Genomic DNA, 22,597 nt, shown 5'->3' on the forward strand with positions numbered 1-22,597 from the left:
TGTGCTCAACATGTAGGGCAGGAGTTTCACAACATGACGTCTCCTTGCTCAACAAGTGGGACATGGGTTTTTACAAGTCAATAAAATACATACAGTGAAAAGTTCCTGGTTTGGTTAAATGGAATTACCCAAGCAACATTTACACTTACCGAAACATATTCCAACATGTTACATTATTTATTTCCACTGAAAAAATTGTATATGTCACATATCTATTGACAATGATGAAATTATAGACCATACGTGATTTGGCTGTTGACTACTACTATTTCCTGACTCTCTAACTGATGTGCTATCCTCCAAAGAAACCCGAGAAGAAGAAGCCGGTTTCTCGAGGAGGTCTCACCAAAGAAGAAATCTCCAGGATACATGTAAGACGTTTAGGATGTTATTTACAAGCTTTATCTGTCTTTGGTACCTAATGCTCACCATACTTACCTCCCTTGACTGTACCAGGATTCAATGGTCATGGATTTGAAATACCAAATTTACTGTTGATAATTGTTGGTATACCCATGATTGTCAGTTTCAAATTGGTAAATGTGTCCAAACTCTGTGACATTGGGCTTTCTTTAAAGCTGACCTATCATTCTATAGAATGTTTGAAACTTCCAATAAGACTTCATCATCTCCTGTTTACAAAGTGCCATGGTTGGAGTCCGAAAATTTGTATTTGATGAAAAAATTGGATAATGATCCCATAATTTAATTGTCTTGATGGAATGGAATTGTTCTGTTAACAGAAGACGCACCACCTTGAGGCCCTGCCCCCCGGCTGGTTCTACAACGGCACACAGTTCCTCAGCATGGGTGGGGACAAGTCCAGCACACACCCTAGTATCCTTCTGTTCCACAGTAGGAAGGAGACAGGCCACATGTCTGATACTGTATAAGGTTTTACAATGTTGTGGACTTCGCCTGAGTTTAAAATTAAATCAATTTTGTTTTGTTTATGACAATACTCAAATGGACATTCAAAGGAATGGAGTATGATATCCAGAGTAAAATGTTTTCACTATATATGACCAGAATATGCCTAAATACCTTAAAATCAAAACTGTTACTTTCCTTAATCCTGTAAAGATCTGGAAGAATTCATCACCAATTGGGTGAAGTCCAAGAACAATGAAATCTCTACCTACAACGCTCAGATTGAGGCTGAAGCTTTCACAGATCTGTTTGACTGATGATAGACACGTCAGTGTGGATGAACACTCTTCACCCTTCATTCTTCAACTGATGTAAACAGATGGCAATGCTTCATCACAACGTGCTCTGATAAATGTCCCTCCATTATCTCAGCGTGCACTTCTGAACTGACCCATTACCTTTATGCTGACCAATCAAACAATGCAGTACTGCCTCGGACAAGTATCTGACAGTTACATAGTGTGCTGTACCATACTGAGAACTCGACTCCGGTAGGAACAGATTTCTTAGAGGAAATAAGACTTTACATGTTTGTCACTGACTGTTTCTCTAGACTTAAGATCACCAGTGTCTCTCTGTTCTGTGTTTCGGTAGACTTGAGATCACCAGTGTCTCTCTGTTCTGTGTTTCTGTAGACTTAAGATCACCAGAGTCTCTCTGTTCTGTGTTTCGGTAGACTTGAGATCACCAATGTCTCTCTGTTCTGTGTTTCGGTAGACTTGAGATCACTTTGATGACAACAGCCTCATATCTATCTAATTCTTTAAATTCTTTGTTTCTTAGACTTTTATTAAAAAAAGAAATGTTTGGTTTATGGAACCTTTGACCCTGAGAATATGGAGAAAAAGCCCATTTTCATTTTTTAGAAAAGGCATATTTATCACTACCTACCTGGAAAATGTTTAAGAATTTAAAAAAAATAATTTCAGAATCTGGCACCACAGTAACGGTATGACTTTGCCAGCAATACGTCTCTAATGATCTACAGGACAACTCAGTGTTGACAGGGAGAAGTAGAAACTCCAGCCACATCCATTTTTCTCCAAACTTTGTAAGCCAACTGTGAAAAAAAGGCCTTATGAGTCATGTAGTAAGGAGTATATTGCAAAGAATTGCCAAAAACCTGTCACGCTAGGAATGAAGTTATTGGAAATATTGTTTCAAAGACGTAGATGTGCAGACTGACTGTAGATGTTGTGCCAAATGTTCACCAATTGCTCACTCTCTTCACCATTGCTTGTGCTGTTGTTTACAACATGTAAATCCTGTGTGGGGGATTTTGTTTGATGGTGCTCACAGATATTGATATCTTAGCTGACTGCTCACATGATACATGTATATAATAGGCAGGGAAGCTGCTGTCACTCGTCCACGAGCCAGAAGGTGACCAGTGTTAAAGGTGATATCTGGCTGACTGACATGTTAGTTACTTTATAGTTTGCTTGTATTGTTAGTATTCAGTGAGACTGTATTAGACTTCCTGAACTTGATATAGGGTTTAAGAGGCTGTGACTTTATCCTCCCAGCTAAATTGGATCTGTGGACTACTGTCTGTAGTCTGCTGTCAGGAAATACAAATAACCTGATTTATCATGCCTCCATGTCAGAATGATGAGATCTGATTGGTCCACACGATCTTGATAAAATACTGTGTATCCCGCCTTGGAGGGGAATAAGTTTTTCAGCGGGGGATTAAATCTCATGCCCTACCATAAGCAAGTCAGGCTGCATGGGGATTTCTGAGAGGCGGAATAATTCTTTTACAATGTCATATTAAAACATGTCAGTAAGATAAATTCAATGTAGCAGGATCACAGGGGCTATATGGGGCTTTAAAACCCCATGTACCCCTTGTGATACCTGCTACATCTTATAACATGTTCCACTGTCACCAGGACATTTGGAAGTTTACACGGTAAAATGACTTATGTAGGAATCTAAGTTGAGGGCTGTTGCTAGCAGAAATGCAAAGACTGTTTTTGTCCAAAATTGGGATTTATTTTAGAGTTATTTTTTCCCTAATTTCGGGTGTATTTTAACATTGCATTCAATGCAATAATGTTAAAGCTCTCTTAGTATTGGTGCTGTCATCAGTGAAATACAAGTCAACCCTACAAAGCCAAAATGATTAATTCCAATTTGGGAATGTTTGCTGACGCTTGTTGCAGACTTGGGGGGTGAATATTGTCCTTGTAGCAGGTCTTGATAACTGAAATGGCCCACCTCAATTTTCCCATTTTTATTCCCCTATTCATTTAAGAAAAATGTCCTGGGCCCATTTACCACCATGGTTTCACGAAGAGACGGATTCTGAGAAAACAATGCACTAAATAGCCATTCATTCAAATTACACTCACAAGTGAGAGAAATGTGCTGAGTTGGTGATGAAAAAAGACTGACATCACATCCGAAATGAGGTTGTGAATGGATCCAGGGTGTTATCCTGGAATAAAGATACACCAGATAATGATGTGAATATGTGTTTCTATCCCTATGTAGCTGTTGCTGACTGTATTACCATTATTGTGATGTAGGAACACCGTTCATCAGAAAACAGTGAATCCATCCAAATTTTCTTGATGATTTTACATAACACATTCCGTCCAGTATTAAAATGAGTTACTGACAGAGTATTCCACCGTTGTGAGTTTTGTTAATTTATATTTTCCAAACTATATATTCGTTTGAAATATATTGTACTAACGTTAAATTGTTACATATGTTACCTTGATGAATTCTATTTGTGTTGAACAAAGACTGCATGTTTGAAATAAAAGATTGTGTGAAATCTATCTTTTGTATCTTTACTTAGATATAGAGATTTTGTTTTTACACTTTACTTATTTACCATGTAGTAAGCACCATGTACACTCAAAATGGAACAGTCTACCCAAGAGATCCAAAGAGTTATTTATCATTATATGATGTACTTATTTACACTCCGTAAAAAACACTCTATTTACCATTTACTGCTATCACAACCATCTACCATTATCACAACCATCTACCGTTATCACAACAATCTACCGTTATCACAACCATCTACTGCTTTCACAACCATGTACCGCTATCAAAACCATCTACCGCTATCACAACCATCTACCGCTATCACAACCATCTACTTCTTTCACAACCATCTACTGCTATCACTACCATCTACCGCTATCACAACCATCTACTGCTATCACAACCATCTACTGCTATCACAACTATCTACTGCTTTCACAACCATCTACTGCTATCACAACCATCTACCGCTATCACAACCATCTACCGCTTTCACAACCATCTACCGCCATCACAACCATCTACTGCTTTCACAACCATCTACTGCTATCACAACCATCTACCGCTATCACAACCATCTACTGCCATCACAACCATCTACTGCTATCACAACTATCTACTGCTTTCACAACCATCTACTGCTATCACAACCATCTACCGCTATCACAACCATCTACCGCTTTCACAACCATCTACCGCCATCACAACCATCTACTGCTTTCACAACCATCTACTGCTATCACAACCATCTACCGCTATCACTACCATCTACTACTTTCACAACCATCTACCACTTTCACAACCATCTACCGTTATCACAACCATCTCCTGCTTTCACAACCATCTACTGCTTTCACAACCATCTACCGCTATCACAACCATCTCCTGCTATCACAACCATCTACTGCTTTCACAACCATCTACCGCTATCACAACCATCTCCTGCTATCACAACCATCTACTGCTTTCACAACTATCTACTGCTTTCACAACCATCTACTGCTTTCACAACCATCTAGCGCTATCACTACCATCTACCGCTTTCACAACCATCTACCGTTATCACAACCATCTAGCGCCATCACAACCATCTAATCCTTCCACAACCATCTACTGCTTTCACAACTATCTACTGCTTTCACAACCATCTACCGCTATCACTACCATCTACCGCTTTCACAACAATCTACCGCTATCACAACCACCTACCGCTATCACAACCACCTACCGCTATCACAACCATCTACCGCTATCACAACCATCTACCCTTATCACAACCATCTCCTGCTTTCACAACCATCTACCGCTATCACAACCATCTACCACTATCACAACCATCTACCATTCAATGACATGATCTACAAGCAAATCCACGGACTACCTATGGGCTCCCCTCTATTTCCTCTCATCACTGAAATCTTCATGACATCCTTTGAAGAATCAGCCCTCCCCACAGCACCATTCCAACCCCTCTGCTGGTACCGAAAAGTAGACGACACATTCACCACCATAGCCCACCAGAACGACCCCACAGAGCTCCTCAAACATCTCAACGCCCAGCACAAGAGAATCCAGTTCACCATGGAGACCGAAACTAATCGACACCTTCCTTTCCTAGACATGTCCCTCCAAACAGCAGATGGTGGACTAAGAACATTAGTGTACCGCAAACTCCCCCCCCCCCACACACACACAGACCACAACATCCACTATAACTCCTGACGCAATCCCCAGATAAAACAAGCCATCCTCGCCACCCTCACCCGACGTGCCAAATCCATTTGCCACCCTGATGCCCTCAGCAGTGAAATGGACCATCTCAAGGAAACCTTCACCTGCCCACCTAGTCTCCAAAACCATCCGCAAGACCCCCAAGAACTCCTACCCCAGGCCCAAACCAGCTCCATCGCCCATCAGAATCACCATACCCTACCAAGGCCCTGTCACTCATCAGATTTCCCGCCTCATCAAGAATAAAGCCAACATAGATGTCACCTTCTCTAGCAGCAAGTCTATTAAGACCCATCTACAAGCAAATGGCAGAGGCACAATCAGCGCGAGTCCCAACCCCATAGGATGTATATACCAGATACCCTGCAACTGTGGCCACCAGTACATTGGAGAAACCCTTAGACCCCTCAACACAAGACTCAAAGACGTTGGACCTCAAACTCGACCAGAAATCCGCTATTTCCGAACACATCCTGAAGAACGTAAACCATAACATCATGTGGGAAGCCAACAAAGTCCTGTCTACCAACAACAACTGGCGACAAAGAAAACTACAAGAAGCCATTGACATCAGGAGACACCAGCCAGCCATGAACCGTGACCAGGGAACCTATCTGCCTAGCGCTTGGGACTTATTGCTTTTATCTTTGTCGGGGTATTGCCTAGCTGACTTCAATTTGCCCCTTGCAATGTCCATTATTACACCTATCAGTGCTAATCCCCACCCCCACCCCACCCCATTTGCCCTGTGTCCATTACCAATTACTTAACTTAAGTGTTCCATAGTTAAGGCATCCATTGTCTATTGTTAATCACCTATCAGCGCCAATCATCTGTTGGCTGCCTTTGTTGGCTTGTACCCTTTGTTATTTTCCACCTTTTGTTATCTTATTCATTTTGTTCTCCTTACATGTACATATATATGCTCTCAGCCACATAGGGGGGCACAGGTGGCTCAGTCGTCTAAGGCGCCGCGATTCGCTGTGCAGAGTTGCGTCCCCTGGACACGCCAGAAACCTATGATTGTGGGTTCGGATCCCGGTTCGCCCCGATCATGTTTCTAGGTTTGTCAGCACCATACCCGTGCTCGTGGGTTTCACCGAAGTGGTAAACGTCTGAGACCTGCATCACTTCGGGCTTTCCTCCCACATTAAGCTGACACGCCGTGATATAACTGGAATACTGTTAAAAGCGGCGTTAAACCCAACTCACTCACTCACTCACTCACTCTGCCTCATAGCATTCATTCACCTGATGAAGGAGTAAGTATATACACCGAAACGTTGTGTTCCTCATAATAAAAGATTTGACATCCATATATTCTCTTCCTTAAGATCTATATTGTAATAAAACGGGTCTTACCCCAGGAAGTGCATCAAATAACTTGAGCACCTTGATTAAAAACATGAAAAGATTTCGAAAATGTTTGTCGAGGCCGAGTTAGGGTTCACATGCTTTGCAAATCTCCCAGATTTATCCTGATTACGATCTTTGGTCTGTCAGAACCAAACACATGTTCATAAGTTTTACTGATGGGTGTAACCCCCCATAACATGCCACCATATTATTAAAGCTAAAATACCTTTCATTAGATATGTTCTTGTATATATCTTTATTTGATAAATTACAACGATAATGAATACAAATAAGGTTGATTAGTCCATGTCTTTTTGACAGATGAACTTTCTTTTAATGTTGAGGCCATTCACCCACTTGCCACCAAACTGGGGGCTGATGATGGCATACTTCACCCCTCCACTGACACCAATGGGGTACGAGGTCATCCAGTAGAACGAGGCAGTTCCAAGGTCTTTGCTGATCTTGTTGCCATTCTCCCACCGCCAGTCCCCGGAGTTGTACCGCACTCCCATGTAGAACCCAAGACCATCATCTACAAGAAGGGAGTGAATTATGGTTCAAGCCATCCAACCCGTGAAGATTCGGGTTAGAACAGATCTTCAGCAATCCATGTGTGTAGGCAAGTAACGGGATCAGGTGGTCAGGCTCGCTGACTTGGTTGATGCACGTCATCGTATCCGATTTGTGTAGATGAAACGCATGATATCAATCACTGGATTGTCTGGTCAAGACTCGATTATTTACAGAGCTGGAAGATTGCTGAGTGCGGCGTTAAACAACAAACAAACAAACAAACAAACACAAAATTGGCATTGGGTCCATATATCAAGCCTGAAATGAAATTATGGTACCTGCGTAGTTCTGGATGATATACTGAGTGACGAGGATCTGCTTGTGTACGGAGTTCAACACCAGAAGATGGTCGCCCTGTTCCATGCACCAGGCAGATGCAGCAGACCATTTTGCAGGCTGTTCGTTGACGAGGATGCACATGTCGGCTAGAGGTATGTGTATGTTGGGAGCAGGGCAGGGCCCGTCTGAACCTGTCACAGATTGAACAGGTTAAGTCCTTATCAAAGGAATGTTCCCAAACCCTCCTAAACTGGTAGTAGTCTCAGAACTGGCTCCTGTTGTATTGTAATCTATGAACACCTACCCGAACCTGTAGCGGTCTCAGAACTTACTGGAATTAGTTAACATCTACCTAAACTTGTAGTAGTCTCAATACTGGCTCCTGTTGTATTGGAATCGTTGACCACCTATCAGAACCTGTAGCGGTCTCAGAACTAACTGGCTCCCGTTGTATTGGAATTTGTTAACACCTACCTAAACTTGTAGTAGTCTCAGAACTGGCTCCTGTTGTATTGGAATCTGTGACCGCCTACCAGAACCTGTAGCGGTCTCAGAACTAACTGGCCCCTGTTGTATTGGAATTTGTTAACACCTACCTAAACTTGTAGTAGTCTCAGAACTGGCTCCTGTTGTATTGGAATCTGTGACCGCCTACCAGAACCTGTAGCGGTCTCAGAACTTACTGGAATTTGTTAACATCTACCTAAACTTGTAGTAGTCTCAGAACTGGCTCCTGTTGTATTGGAATCTGTGACCGCCTACCAGAACCTGTAGCGGTCTCAGAACTAACTGGCCCCTGTTGTATTGGAATTTGTTAACACCTACCTAAACTTGTAGTAGTCTCAGAACTGGCTCCTGTTGTATTGGAATCTGTGACCGCCTACCAGAACCTGTAGCGGTCTCAGAACTAACTGGCCCCTGTTGTATTGGAATTTGTTAACACCTACCTAAACTTGTAGTAGTCTCAGAACTGGCTCCTGTTGTATTGGAATCTGTGACCGCCTACCAGAACCTGTAGCGGTCTCAGAACTAACTGGCTCCTGTTGTATTGGAATTTGTTAACACCTACCTAAACTTGTAGTAGTCTCAGAACTGGCTCCTGTTGTATTGGAATCTATGATCACCTACCAGAACCTGTAGCGGTCTCAGAACTAACTGGAATTTGTTAACATCTACCTAAAGTTGTAGTAGTATCAATACTAGCTCCTGTTGTATTGGAATCTTTGACCACCTATTAGACCCTTTAGCGGTCTCAGAACTAACTGGCCCCTGTAGTATTGGAATTTGTTAACATCTACCTAAACTTGAAGTAGTCTCAATACTGGCTCCTGTTGTATTGGAATCTTTGACCACCTACTAGACCCTTTAGCGGTCTCAGAACTAACTGACCCCTGTGGTATTGGAATCTTTGACCACCGACTGGACCCTGTAACAGTCTCAGAACTAACTGGCTCCTGTTGTATTGGAATTTGTTAACGCCTACCTGAACTTGTAGTAGTCTCGGAACTGGCCCCTGTTGTACTGGACGTGGCTCCCAGAAGCTGGTAGTACTCTTCTCCCGGAGAGTCTGTAGATGCTGCCGATGCCGGGATCACCGTGTTGTGGAGCCTGCACACAGAAGTCAGTTGGTTGAAGAAGTAGGACATGCAGTTGTCCATCTCCAAGCAGTTCCGGCTGCACGTCAGACGGGATATCCCCTCATACCGGCGCACAGCGTCTTGTGTGGCCGCCATGTTGTCCATGTAAAGGAGGCGCTCGGACATACCCTGTCTTAGGCGCACAACATCTTCGGTGGCCGCCAGTTTGTCCGAATAAATACCGTGTGGGCCATTCACACAAAACAGGCACAATAAAAGTAATTTCATCTCGTTTTCTTCCTCAATATTCCAGTGTTTTCAGGCCAAGTTTACTATTTCTTTTCTAATAATTCACAGAACTGTCACCCGTACCCCAGTCTGAGTTTGTTGAGTGAGGAGAAACGCAGCTGTGTCAGTTTCTACCTGTAATGTAACAGTGTTGCTGATGTGAGGTCAGGATTAATTAGGAATCTTAATCAGCGTAGAAAAGTACCATTCTATATCGACAACGAACTTGTATGGAGTGAATTGACAAAGCACGTCTTTTGTATTACTTCATTACGGTATGGGAGACTATAGTCACCAGTGGTGCAAATCTCCATAGAGCAACGATGTAGTGCTCGATGTCTTTGATTAGATATTGATTTTGTATAGTCAACTCAGAAAACCATGCAGTTAATTTCCAATAATAATAATGAATTTACAGCAAGTGACTTTAATTACACCTGTGAGTGGGTGTCCTCCAAAAAAGTCATACGGCCCATTAGTCATACGGGTTAAAACAACATATGGTATGGTTGACTGCACCAACAGCTACCTTTGTAATACCCACAATTAAAGTGGAATGATCCAAGAAACTTTTAATACTTTTAATAATCTTTTAAACACCTCAGCATAGCATATACATTCACCACAGCACATATCATCATCAATGACCTATACTCCTCACAAAAAGTTAAGCAACAAGTATTATTTTCCGTGCAACATTCTCATCAGTGTTGAATGCCATCCATTGAGAACAAATTAAGGCAGGAGAATTACCTACGAATACTCGACTTAAAAGCCTTTTCCATGTAGATTTTCCTGATAACACTGATAACATCGCCTGAACACAACCACCCTCAAAACACACATGCAAAATGCACGACATGCATGTTTTACACACTTCACCAATGCACCCTGATTGCTTAAAAACTGCCAGCAAGGGCAATTTGTCGACATTAACACTTTAGACATGGCTAGGCGTCACTTAAGGCCAACTGAGGTTGCTCAGATTGTTGGAATGGTACTGTTGCCAATCATTTTAATGTTCACCGCAGTGTCATCTCAAGAGCGATAACTCGATACCATCAAACTGGACTGATGACAGAGAGATCACGCACAGGTCGTCCAAGGGTGATAACTCCTCGTGAGGACCGGTATTTAGCCACCCTAGCCCGGAGAAACAGGTTTACTACGGCCAGATCTCTCCAGAATGACCTTCAGAGAGTTGCAGGAAACAGAGTCTCAACACAGACAGTAAGAAACAGACTTCACGCTCAGGATCTGAGGTCCAGACGACCAGTACGACGTATCCCACTGCCTGCACACCATCGACAACAGAGACTTGCTTGGGCCAATCAACGCTGTAACTGGGGGGTCAATCGCTGGCGTAACGTTCTCTTCACAGACGAGTCAAGATTCTGCCTTGACTTCAACGATGGTAGGGCACGTGTGTGGAGAAACCGTAATGAACGATACGCCAACTGTACAATTGCTGAACACGACCAGTACGGAGGTGGAAGTTTGATGATCTGGGTTGGCATCAGGGATGGACACAGAACTGATCTTGTGGTCATCAGACGTGGTACCATGACTGGAGTACGGTACAGGGGCGAGATTGTCACACCTGTGATCATTCCCCTGGCACAACAAGCAGGTCCTAACTTCATCTTTATGGATGATAATGCTCGACCACATCGAGCAAGAGTTGTCACTGATCTTCTTCAGACCAACAACATCACGCATATGGACTGGCCTGCAAGGTCTCCGGATCTTAATCCCATTGAACATGCATGGGACATTCTTGAAAGGCGTGTTTATGGTCTTCATGTTCGTCCTCAGAATCTGGATCAACTCTGGAACAGGCCTTAAGGAGAGAATGGCAGAACATTCCACAACAGACACTTGATAGGCTTATCTGGTCAATGCCAAGACGTGAAGAAGCTTGCATTCAAGCCAATGGTGGACATACACGTTACTGAACATTGGATCATTGTTTCAAAACGACTTAAACTCAAATTTAAAGATTTTCGTCTTTCAGTGCAGCACACTTTGCACGACTGTTTTCATGATACTGTTTTTGATCATTTGTAAACCTGTTAGTCATAAACGCTTTTCAGTTCCCTTTGAGGACAATGTGTGTTTGTGCTCTTTCTTTGTATTGCTTTAGTCAGTTTTTAGGTATTGGAATATATGAACATGGACTGACACATAATAGATTTGTTGCTTAACTTTTTGTGAGGAGTATATAATTTGCAGTTTCAAATTTAGTGGTCAGTTGGATACAGATAACCAGCAGCATCCAGAAACTGAACACAGTTTTTCTGACCTACTTGGAGTTGGTCCCACAATCTGATGTGTCGGTTTTCCTTCTCGCGATACACTGGCTTTCTGCCTTGGGGAGCAGCACCAAAGTCAATTTGACGCATCTTGGCAGATTCAGACTTCTCAATCTGCTTGATCAGTTCAACAAAACGATAAATGTCTGGATGATGATGTGGCAGAGACTTGTCAAATAACTTCAATGTATATTATGTTTTCATAATAAAGAGACTTGTCAAATAACTTCAATGTATATTATGTTTTCATAATAAAGAGACTTGTCAAATAACTTCAATGTATATTATGTTTTCATAATAAAGAGACTTGTCAAATAACTTCAATGTATATTATGTTTTCATAATAAAGAGACTTGTCAAATAACTTCAATGTATATTATGTTTTCATAATAAAGAGACTTGTCAAATAACTTCAATGTATATTATGTTTTCATAATAAACTAATCCCAAGCTTTCTAATTAGTGGACTAATCCATTTTGACCAAAGGGTATATTCCTATTTTGGTTTTAACTAATCTCTCATTTGCTGAATAACTATTTGGAGTATGACAAATGGGCGTATGACTAATGGGACATGACCTGTGAGTGCGTGGGATGGCATGGTTTTACGCCGTTTTAAAGCAGACTGGGGTCACCAAAAATAAGCTCCACACATTGTTTCCATGTGGGGAATTGAACCCGGGCCTTCGAAACGATCGAACCGCTAGGCTACCCCACCACCCGTGCATCTGTTAGACTTTGTACAAATTAATACCCTCACTGAATTTCTAAATTGTGAGAAGTAAGCCGAAAGCGAGTCAATGTGATCCTCGGTCTGTTTACAGTAATACTACTCAAATGGTTCTCACCTGCAATGGGTGTTTTAAACTGTGGATAATAAGCCATTTGGGGACTATAATAAGCCATTTGGGGACTTTCGGATAAATCACTATGCCAAACCTGTAAAAGGTTGTGGTTAAACCGCTAACGTAAAATGTGTTAAAATACGCTTTTATTACCAGCCAGAGCCAGACGTCATCAAATTCTTATCTAAAACTAACAGTTTCGTCTGGAATACTGTAAGGGACATTCTCGCGATCTCGACCTTTGGAAACGAGATAAATATGCCAAAAACACGAGAATGCGAGATCGCGAGAACGCGAGATTTGGCCAAATCGATAGATTCACTGACATATTCTATTTACATCAGTAATCATGCAAGATATTTAACTTCATTTGTAAGTTGTTGACAGTATTGCCAAACACAATAAGGTCATCAGCAAATAGAAGTAGAAAAATATGAATAACTTCCGGATGTAACTGAACACCAAAACGACTCTTCTGTTCAATTTCCCTAACAAATTCGTTTATGAAAACCTGAAACAGACATGGGACCAATCATACACCCTTGCCTCACACCCATGAAGCAATCAAATGTACCCGAGACACTTTCGTCAGAACGAACTCGAGCCTTTACACTTCTGTACATGGATTGTAACAGTTTGCCAATTTTATTACTCAAAACTGAATGGAATTGAATGTTTAGAAAAATCTATAAATTCTACGTAAAATTTACCCCCTTTACATAAAAGAAAACCCTGAATGATAGAATTCAAAACAAAAATGTTGTAATAGGTGAGTAACCTTTTCCTTAACCCCGACTGACATTCAGGTATTTTGTTAAGTGTTGCGGCCCAATACACTCGTCTTTTGTTTAAAACATGTAAAAACTAAACTGAGGATACTCAGGAGGCTTTTCACCCTATAATTATCAGGAACAGAGGCGTCCCCTTCCTTACTGAAAAAGGAATGATTGTCCCAGTAGAACAACATTCCGGGAAAACAGCGTTTTGATAAATGACGTGTAATATAATTTCCAAATACAGTATTATTACAGCAGACGAATATTTTAGATATTCACTTAAAATGTCATCAAGACCACCTGATTTATTATTGTTCAAGGTACTGATGCTGTCAAAACATTCGGATCTGGTGATTTGGGGATCTAAAATGTCAGTTGCCAGTTCTTGCACATGTCCTTCATCTCATAATGATCATCCTGGATACCCACTTGTTCAGTGAGTGAGTGAGTTGGGTTTAAAGTGCCGCTTTGAATAGTATTCCAGTTAAATCAGCTTGATGTGGGAGGAGAGCCCAAATGATGCCGGTCTCAGACGTTTACCACTTTGTTGAAACCCACAAGCACGGGTATGGTGATGACAAACTTTGACACATAATCGTGGCGGACCGGGATTCGAACCCGCGATCATAGGTTCCTGGCGTGCCCACGGGACGCAACTCTGCACAGCGAATTGCGGCGCGTAGTTGACTGGGCAAAGTGCTGAGAATATAGCGACGAGAAATATTCCTCCTAGTCTTGTATATCAATAGGGTTGGGGCATTGCGGTCGTCCAGACACACGCTTTATCATGTCCCAGAAATGTTCAGTCTCCCGCTGCTGCATTTTCTAGGTCACTCCTTTCACATTATGCATTCTGGTCCTTCTTGATTTTACAGGGGGCACGGGTGGCCCAGTCGTCTAAGGCGCCGCGATTCGCTGTGCAGAGTCGCGTCCCTTGGGTACGCCAGAAACCTATGATTGTGGGTTCGAATCCCGGTTCGCCCCGATTATGTTTCTAGGTTTGTCAGCACCATACCCGTGCTCGTGGGTTTCACCGAAGTGAGACCTGCATCACTTCGGGCTTTCCTCCCACATTAAGCTGACACGCCGTGATATGACTGGAATACTGTTTAAAGAGGCGTTAAACCCAACTCACTCACTCACTCACTCACTTGATTCTACACAGAGATCTGTTCTCATGCAAACTTTGTTATAGTTAATAAGGTAGGAGTTTCTGAACGCATTTAAATAACGACACCGTTCATGATTTTACAGAGACATTCATCGTCATACCGTGTTGATTGTCTATAGTTACCGCTTACACGTTTCTTCAACGATATAGCGGCTGATCAGTAGCTTTAGTTAATGATGTACCAGACAAGTCTGTAAGAGAACACAGTGCTGCATTCTCTAATAGGTCTGTATTCTGTGCGGTTACTTAAGGGATCTGACTTTCTGGGTTTTTTTAAGAACTTCTATTATCTGGTTAATATTGATTGTGTCAAAAGTTATTTGCTGGCCTTTTCTAAAAGTGTCGTGAGAGAGATTTCCGGAGGTTAACTTTGACAAATATCAATAGACTTCAACCAAATTCAGTTTGAAGATGTGTCATGTGACAGGTCACATTTGCTACCTACTTGTGACCATCTGAGCTTTATTATCAATACCCTCACATGATGCAAAATACATGATATATACTCTGCAAAAAAAGAAACGCAAATGTAGTAAAATCTTAAACATCTTGCAGTGTTGCCGACATCTATACAAACTAAATACCAAAAATGAATTGGTTATTTCTGCATGGATAGGGATTGACTTGTGTGGAAAGAACAACCACGCGAGAGCCTTGCACCGAAACACACCAACATGACACACACGTGCAACATCCTTTATTTGCCTTTAAAACGTCGGGCTTTCCATTTGCATGCCGTTACAAATTTACAGCAAGTGAACAGCGAAACATGCTAGGCTGACGGAAGCCCAACGCAAAATCGCAATCGCCGGACTGCAAACAAGAGGTAGCACCAAGAACCATTACAAGACTGTGGAACCGTTATCAGACACACGGGACAACGCGTGACCTTTCCAGATCCGTTGACTTACAGGAAAGAACCACCACGGCCACCTCTACAACTACGGCAATACCAGGATTGCGCAGGATATCAGCCAAGACAGTGAAGAACTGTTTACGCGCTGAAGGTATTCGCGCTAGACGACCAGTTCGAGGTGTCATTTTGACGGACCTGCATCGTCGGTTCCAACGTCAATGGTGTCAAGGTCACACAGTATGGCCATAACTACTATGTAGACAAGTGGTTAAGTGACGAGTCACGTCTTATGCTTCGCTGTGCGGATGGTAGACGTCGTGTTCACAGGCTTCGCTGGGACAATATGCACGAAACTGCATACAGGAAGTGCACAAATTTGGTGGTGGCAGTGTCATGATGTGGGCAGCCATCGCCTACACTGGTAGAACAGACCTGGTGCAAGTTCTGGGGAATCTAACGGCACAACGTAACACGGATGAAATTCTTTGGCCACACGTTCTTCCAATTATGCAACAAGGGAAGGTCATTTTCCAACAAGACAACGCCCGACCTCACACGGCAACACTGACAACATCCTTTTTCAGGAATCACAACATCCAGGTCCTGCCATGGCCCCCCAGGTCTCCAGATTTAAACCGCATCGAACATTTATGGGATGCACTGAATCAACGACTGCGAGCACGTCAGCAACAACCACAGAACCGGATGAGCACTGTAGGCTGAGGGGGTGATTATTCCCCAGGTCACAAAATCGGGATCTGATTGCTTCAATGGGACGATGATGCCAGTCAGTTTGGACTCGAATTGTGGCCATACAAGATATTGAGGACAGATGACCTTCACCTTCAAAATCTACTGTTCCATGTGTGTCATATGGAATCTGGGTCAATGACAATGATGTGTGCCAATTTTGAACAATTAGTTATTTAATATATAAAATATACATCTAAAATCACTTTTTCGTTACATGTTTTTGCTGAGTATACATACGTCAAGGCTCGGAGCATTCACTTTACCACCCCCAGTGAAACAAACAGACATTCTCCTCAAGCAGTTGACAACAAGCATACTCTTCCAAGGACTGTTTGCAACAAGCATATTCTCTCAAGGACAGTTTGCAACAAGCATACTCTCTCCCTAAGAACTATTTGCCAAAAGCATAATGTCTCAAGTACTGTTTGCGACAAGCATACTCTCTCTAGGACTGTTTGAAACAAGCATACTCTCTCTCTCAAGGACTGTTAACAAGCATACTCTCTTCTCAATGACTGTTTGCAACAAGCATACTCTCTCTAGGACTGTTGCGACAAGCATACCCTCTCCACAAGGACTGTTTGCAACAAACATACTCTCTCCCCAAGAACTGTTGACAACAAGCATACTCTCTCAAGGACAGTTTGCGACAAGCATACTCTCTCTAGGACTGTTTGAAACAAGCATACTCTCTCTCTCAAGGACTGTTAACAAGCATACGCTCTCAAGGACTGTTTGCAACAAGCATACTCTCTTTTCAAGGATTGTTTGCAACAAGCATACTCTCTCAAGGATTGTTTGCAACAAGCATACTCTCTTCTCAAGGATTGTTTGCAACAAGCATACTCTCTTTTCAAGGATTGTTTTGCAACAAGCATACTCTCTCTAGGACAGTTTGCAATAAGCATACTCTCTTCTCAAGGACTGTTTGCAACAAGCATACTCTCTTCTCAAGGATTGTTTGCAACAAGCATACTCTCTCCTCAAGGATTGTTTGCAACAAGCATACTCTCTTCTCAAGGATTGTTTGCAACAACCATACTCTCTCTAGGACTGTTTGCAACAAGCATACTCTCTCAAGGATTGTTTGCAACAAGCATACTCTCTTCTCAAGGATTGTTTAAAAACAAGCATACTCTCTCATCAAGGATTGTTTGCAACAAGCATACTCTCTCTAGGACAGTTTGCAATAAGCATACTCTCTTCTCAAGGACTGTTTGCAACAAGCATACTCTCTTTTCAAGGATTGTTTGCAACAAGCATACTCTCTTCTCAAGGATTGTTTGCAACAAGCATACTCTCTCTAGGACTGTTTGAAACAAGCATACTCTCTCTCTCAAGGACTGTTAACAAGCATACTCTCTTCTCAAGGACTGTTTGCAACAAGCATACTCTCTCTAGGACTGTTGCGACAAGCATACCCTCTTCACAAGGACTGTTTGCAACAAACATACTCTCTCCCCAAGAACTGTTGACAACAAGCATACTCTCTCAAGGACAGTTTGCGACAAGCATACTCTCTCTAAGACTGTTTGAAACAAGCATACTCTCTCTCTCAAGGACTGTTAACAAGCATACGCTCTCAAGGACTGTTTGCAACAAGCATACTCTCTCAAGGATTGTTTGCAACAAGCATACTCTCTTCTCAAGGATTGTTTGCAACAAGCATACTCTCTTTTCAAGGATTGTTTTGCAACAAGCATACTCTCTCTAGGACAGTTTGCAATAAGCATACTCTCTTCTCAAGGATTGTTTGCAACAAGCATACTCTCTCCTCAAGGATTGTTTGCAACAAGCATACTCTCTTCTCAAGGATTGTTTGCAACAACCATACTCTCTCTAGGACTGTTTGAAACAAGCACACTCTCTCTCCTCAAGGACTGTTAACAAGCATACTCTCTCAAGGACTGTCTGCAATAAGCATACTCTCTTCTCAAGGATTGTTTGCAACAAGCATACTCTCTCAAGGACTGTTTGCAACAAGCATACTCTCTCAAGGATTGTTTGCAACAAGCATACTCTCTTCTCAAGGATTGTTTAAAAACAAGCATACTCTCTCATCAAGGATTGTTTGCAACAAGCATACTCTCTCTAGGACCGTTTGCAATAAGCATACTCTCTTCTCAAGGACTGTTTGCAACAAGCATACTCTCTTTTCAAGGATTGTTTGCAACAAGCATACTCTCTCCTCAAGGATTGTTTGCAACAAGCATACTCTCTTCTCAAGGATTGTTTGCAACAAGCATACTCTCTCTAGGACTGTTTGAAACAAGCATACTCTCTCTCTCAAGGACTGTTAACAAGCATACTCTCTTCTCAAGGACTGTTTGCAACAAGCATACTCTCTCTAGGACTGTTGCGACAAGCATACCCTCTTCACAAGGACTGTTTGCAACAAACATACTCTCTCCCCAAGAACTGTTGACAACAAGCATACTCTCTCAAGGACAGTTTGCGACAAGCATACTCTCTCTAGGACTGTTTGAAACAAGCATACTCTCTCTCTCAAGGACTGTTAACAAGCATACGCTCTCAAGGACTGTTTGCAACAAGCATACTCTCTCAAGGATTGTTTGCAACAAGCATACTCTCTTCTCAAGGATTGTTTGCAACAAGCATACTCTCTTTTCAAGGATTGTTTTGCAACAAGCATACTCTCTCTAGGACAGTTTGCAATAAGCATACTCTCTTCTCAAGGACTGTTTGCAACAAGCATACTCTCTTCTCAAGGATTGTTTGCAACAAGCATACTCTCTCCTCAAGGATTGTTTGCAACAAGCATACTCTCTTCTCAAGGATTGTTTGCAACAACCATACTCTCTCTAGGACTGTTTGAAACAAGCACACTCTCTCTCCTCAAGGACTGTTAACAAGCATACTCTCTCAAGGACTGTCTGCAATAAGCATACTCTCTTCTCAAGGATTGTTTGCAACAAGCATACTCTCTCAAGGACTGTTTGCAACAAGCATACTCTCTCAAGGATTGTTTGCAACAAGCATACTCTCTTCTCAAGGATTGTTTAAAAACAAGCATACTCTCTCATCAAGGATTGTTTGCAACAAGCATACTCTCTCTAGAACAGTTTGCAATAAGCATACTCTCTTCTCAAGGACTGTTTGCAACAAGCATACTCTCTTTTCAAGGATTGTTTGCAACAAGCATACTCTCTCCTCAAGGATTGTTTGCAACAAGCATACTCTCTTCTCAAGGACTGTTTGCAACAAGCATACTCTCTCTAGGACTGTTTGAAACAAGCATACTCTCTCTCTCAAGGACTGTTAACAAGCATACTCTCTTCTCAAGGACTGTTTGCAACAAGCATACTCTCTCTAGGACTGTTGCGACAAGCATACCCTCTTCACAAGGACTGTTTGCAACAAACATACTCTCTCCCCAAGAACTGTTGACAACAAGCATACTCTCTCAAGGACAGTTTGCGACAAGCATACTCTCTCTAGGACTGTTTGAAACAAGCATACTCTCTCTCTCAAGGACTGTTAACAAGCATACGCTCTCAAGGACTGTTTGCAACAAGCATACTCTCTTTTCAAGGATTGTTTGCAACAAGCATACTCTCTCAAGGATTGTTTGCAACAAGCATACTCTCTCAAGGATTGTTTGCAACAAGCATACATTCTTCTCAAGGATTGTTTGCAACAAGCATACTCTCTTTTCAAGGATTGTTTGCAACAAGCATACTCTCTCTAGGACAGTTTGCAATAAGCACACTCTCTTCTCAAGGACTGTTGCAACAAGCATACTCTCTCAAGTACTGTTTGCGACAAGCATACTCTCTCAAGGACTGTTGCAACAAGCATACTCTTTCAAGTACTGTTTGCGACAAGCATACTCTTTCTAGGACTGTTTGAAACAAGCACACTCTCTCTCCTCAAGGACTGTTAACAAGCATACTCTCTCAAGGACTGTCTGCAATAAGCATACTCTCTTCTAAAGGAGTCTTTACAACAAGCATACTCTCTCCTCAAGGACTGTTTGCGAAAAGCATACTCTCTCTAGGACTGTTTGCAACAAGCATACTCTCTTCTGATGGAGTCTTTACAACAAGCATACTCTCTCCTCAAGGACTGTTTGCAACAAGCATACTCTCTCAAGGACTGTTTGCAACAAGCATACTCTCTTCTGAAGGAGTCTTTGCAACAAGCATACTCTCTCCTCAAGGACTGTTTGCGACAAGCGTACTCTCCTCTCAAGGACAGTTTGCAACAAGCATACTCTCTCCTCAAGAACTATTTGCAACAAGCATACTCTCTCAAGTACTGATAGCAACAAGCATACTCTCTCAAGTACTGATTGCGACAAGCATATTCTCTCTAGGACTGTTTGAAACAAGCACACTCTCTCTCTCAAGGACTGTTAACAAGCATACTCTCTCAAGGACTGTTAACAAGCATACTCTCTCAAGGACTGTTTGCAACAGGCATACTCTCTTCTCAAGGATTGTTTGCCACAAACATACTCTCTCCACAAGAACTGTTGACAACAAGCATACTCTCTCAAGGACATTTTGAAACAAGCATACTCTCTCTCTCAAGGACTGTTAACAAGCATACTCTCTCAAGGGCTGTTAACAAGCATACTCTCTCAAGGACTGTTTGCAACAAATATACTCTCTCCCCAAGAACTGTTGACAAGCATACTCTCTCAAGGACTGTTTGCAACAAACATACTCACTCAAGGGACTGTTTGCAACAAGCATACTCTCTCAAGGACTGTTTGAAAGAAGCATACTCTCTTCTCAAGGACTGTTTGCAACAAGCATACTCTCTCCTTAAGGACTGTTTGCAACAAGCATACTCTCTCAAGGACTGTTTGCAACAAGCATACTCTCTTCTCAAGGACTGTTTGCAAGAAGTGTATTGTCACCTCAAGGACTGCTTGCAACAAGCATGGTGTCTTTTTAGTACTGGGCTATAGTTCTTATTTGGAACAAGAATTTCTTTGAGTCAAGAACTTGTAGCATAAACATTAAACAAATCCCATAAATCCAGATGAACTTGAAAGGACAACACAAGTAGTTTTTGTAATGTTGATTTTCAGTTTTATTTTCAGACTTTATAGTGTTATATCACAGATGAGCTTGCACAATTGTCCACAAAAATATCTTTTGTTTGGTTAAAACCATACAGCAGCTCTGAACTGTGCTCTGAATATTCATCTATACTTTATGCAAATGTAACTATTCTAAGTAAGTTTTTCTTTATAAAACCCAAACAACTGAATGTAAAACACATGCATGTTTCATAGATATAAATTTGGACTTCTACAGTATGTTCAAAAGGAAGTGAAACACAATCTGGTCAGTAGGAATCTCTATGGAACTTCCACAAGAATACCTGCAAGCAGCGGAAATATTGTTGGGGCAGCCTTAGCAATATTCACTCACTCACTCACGAGGATGAGTGAGTGAGTGAGTTGGGTTTAACACCGCTTTTAACAGTATTCCAGTTATATCACGACGTGTCAGCTTAATGTGGGAGGAAAGCCCAAAGTGATGCAGGTCTCAGACGTTTACCACTTCGGTGAAACCCACGAGCACGGGTATGGTGCTGACAAACCTAGAAACATAATCGGGGCGAACCGGGATTCGAACCCACAATCATAGGTTTCTGGCGTGCCCAAGGGACGCAACTCTGCACAGCGAATCGAGGTGCCTTAGATGACTGGGCCACCCGTTCACGAGGATGAAGGCAATGATGAGGCACATGCTACTGCAAACAGAAAGAGTGAGTGAGTGAGTGAGTTGGGTTTAACGCCGCTTTTAACAGTATTCCAGTTATATCGCGGCGTGTCAGCTTAATGTGGGAGGAAAGCCCGAAGTGACGCAGGTCTTAGACGTTTACCAGTTCGGTGAAACCCACGAGCACGGGTATGGTGCTGACAAAACCTAGAAACATAAGCAAACAGAAAGAACAAATACAGTCACTGTTACATCCTGTAAACAATCTTCCAGTGACTTAAGTGAACTAGGTGCCCTGGGTGCCTGGACCATATACCCCGATTGGGTCTCATGACTGGGTGCCTGAACTGGGTGCCCAGACAAGTAAAAATAAGTAGTTAATCAATACAGGTAGCCACGAGGTGAGATAAATGCTATTTGAGAACATTTTCTTCATGTTTTATATTCCTTCATGTTTTACGTAAGCTGAGATAGGCCACTCAAGGAACCTGAATAATGGATCTCATGAAACAAACATGTCCTGACTGGGTGCGGAGGTCAATACATACCGGTAGTGAGTGGGGGAATGAAGTAAGCATGTTAAGGCCTCAGTAAGCACTGTTACAGCCACAGCTACAGTTGATGTGATTCCCTACTCTCACTGCATGATGACACACATTCA

At 42.1% G+C, this 22,597-nt stretch overlaps 2 protein-coding genes across 3 annotated transcripts in view; both read left to right on the top strand.

Annotated features, from left to right (window-relative positions):
• Window positions 1-3,716, top strand: part of LOC124138103 (dynein axonemal assembly factor 9-like) — a 201,741-nt gene extending 198,025 nt beyond the window's left edge. For both annotated transcript variants that reach the window (XM_048393258.1, XM_048393259.1), the window contains 3 exons: window positions 306-371; window positions 744-837; window positions 1,084-3,716. In XM_048393258.1, the coding sequence (XP_048249215.1) occupies window positions 306-371; window positions 744-837; window positions 1,084-1,187 (264 nt within the window). In that variant the 3' untranslated portion in view covers window positions 1,188-3,716. The remainder of the gene's footprint in view (window positions 1-305; window positions 372-743; window positions 838-1,083) is intronic.
• Window positions 3,717-5,100: 1,384 nt separating this feature from the next.
• Window positions 5,101-5,439, top strand: LOC125378378. Its single transcript, XM_048393834.1, has one exon. It carries the CDS (start codon window positions 5,101-5,103, stop codon window positions 5,437-5,439), a length of 339 nt encoding a protein of 112 aa, XP_048249791.1.
• Window positions 5,440-22,597: the final 17,158 nt, after the last annotated feature.

Source organism: Haliotis rufescens, unplaced genomic scaffold, assembly GCF_023055435.1.
Source record: "Haliotis rufescens isolate VD_foot unplaced genomic scaffold, xgHalRufe1.0.p SCAF_12, whole genome shotgun sequence".
In the NCBI taxonomy this organism is placed as follows: Eukaryota; Metazoa; Mollusca; class Gastropoda; order Lepetellida; family Haliotidae; genus Haliotis; species Haliotis rufescens.

Coding starts and splice junctions, on each gene's coding strand:
- LOC125378378 (XM_048393834.1), top strand. CDS start 5,101: ATGGGCTCCCCTCTATTTCCTCTCATCACTGAAATCTTCATGACATCC.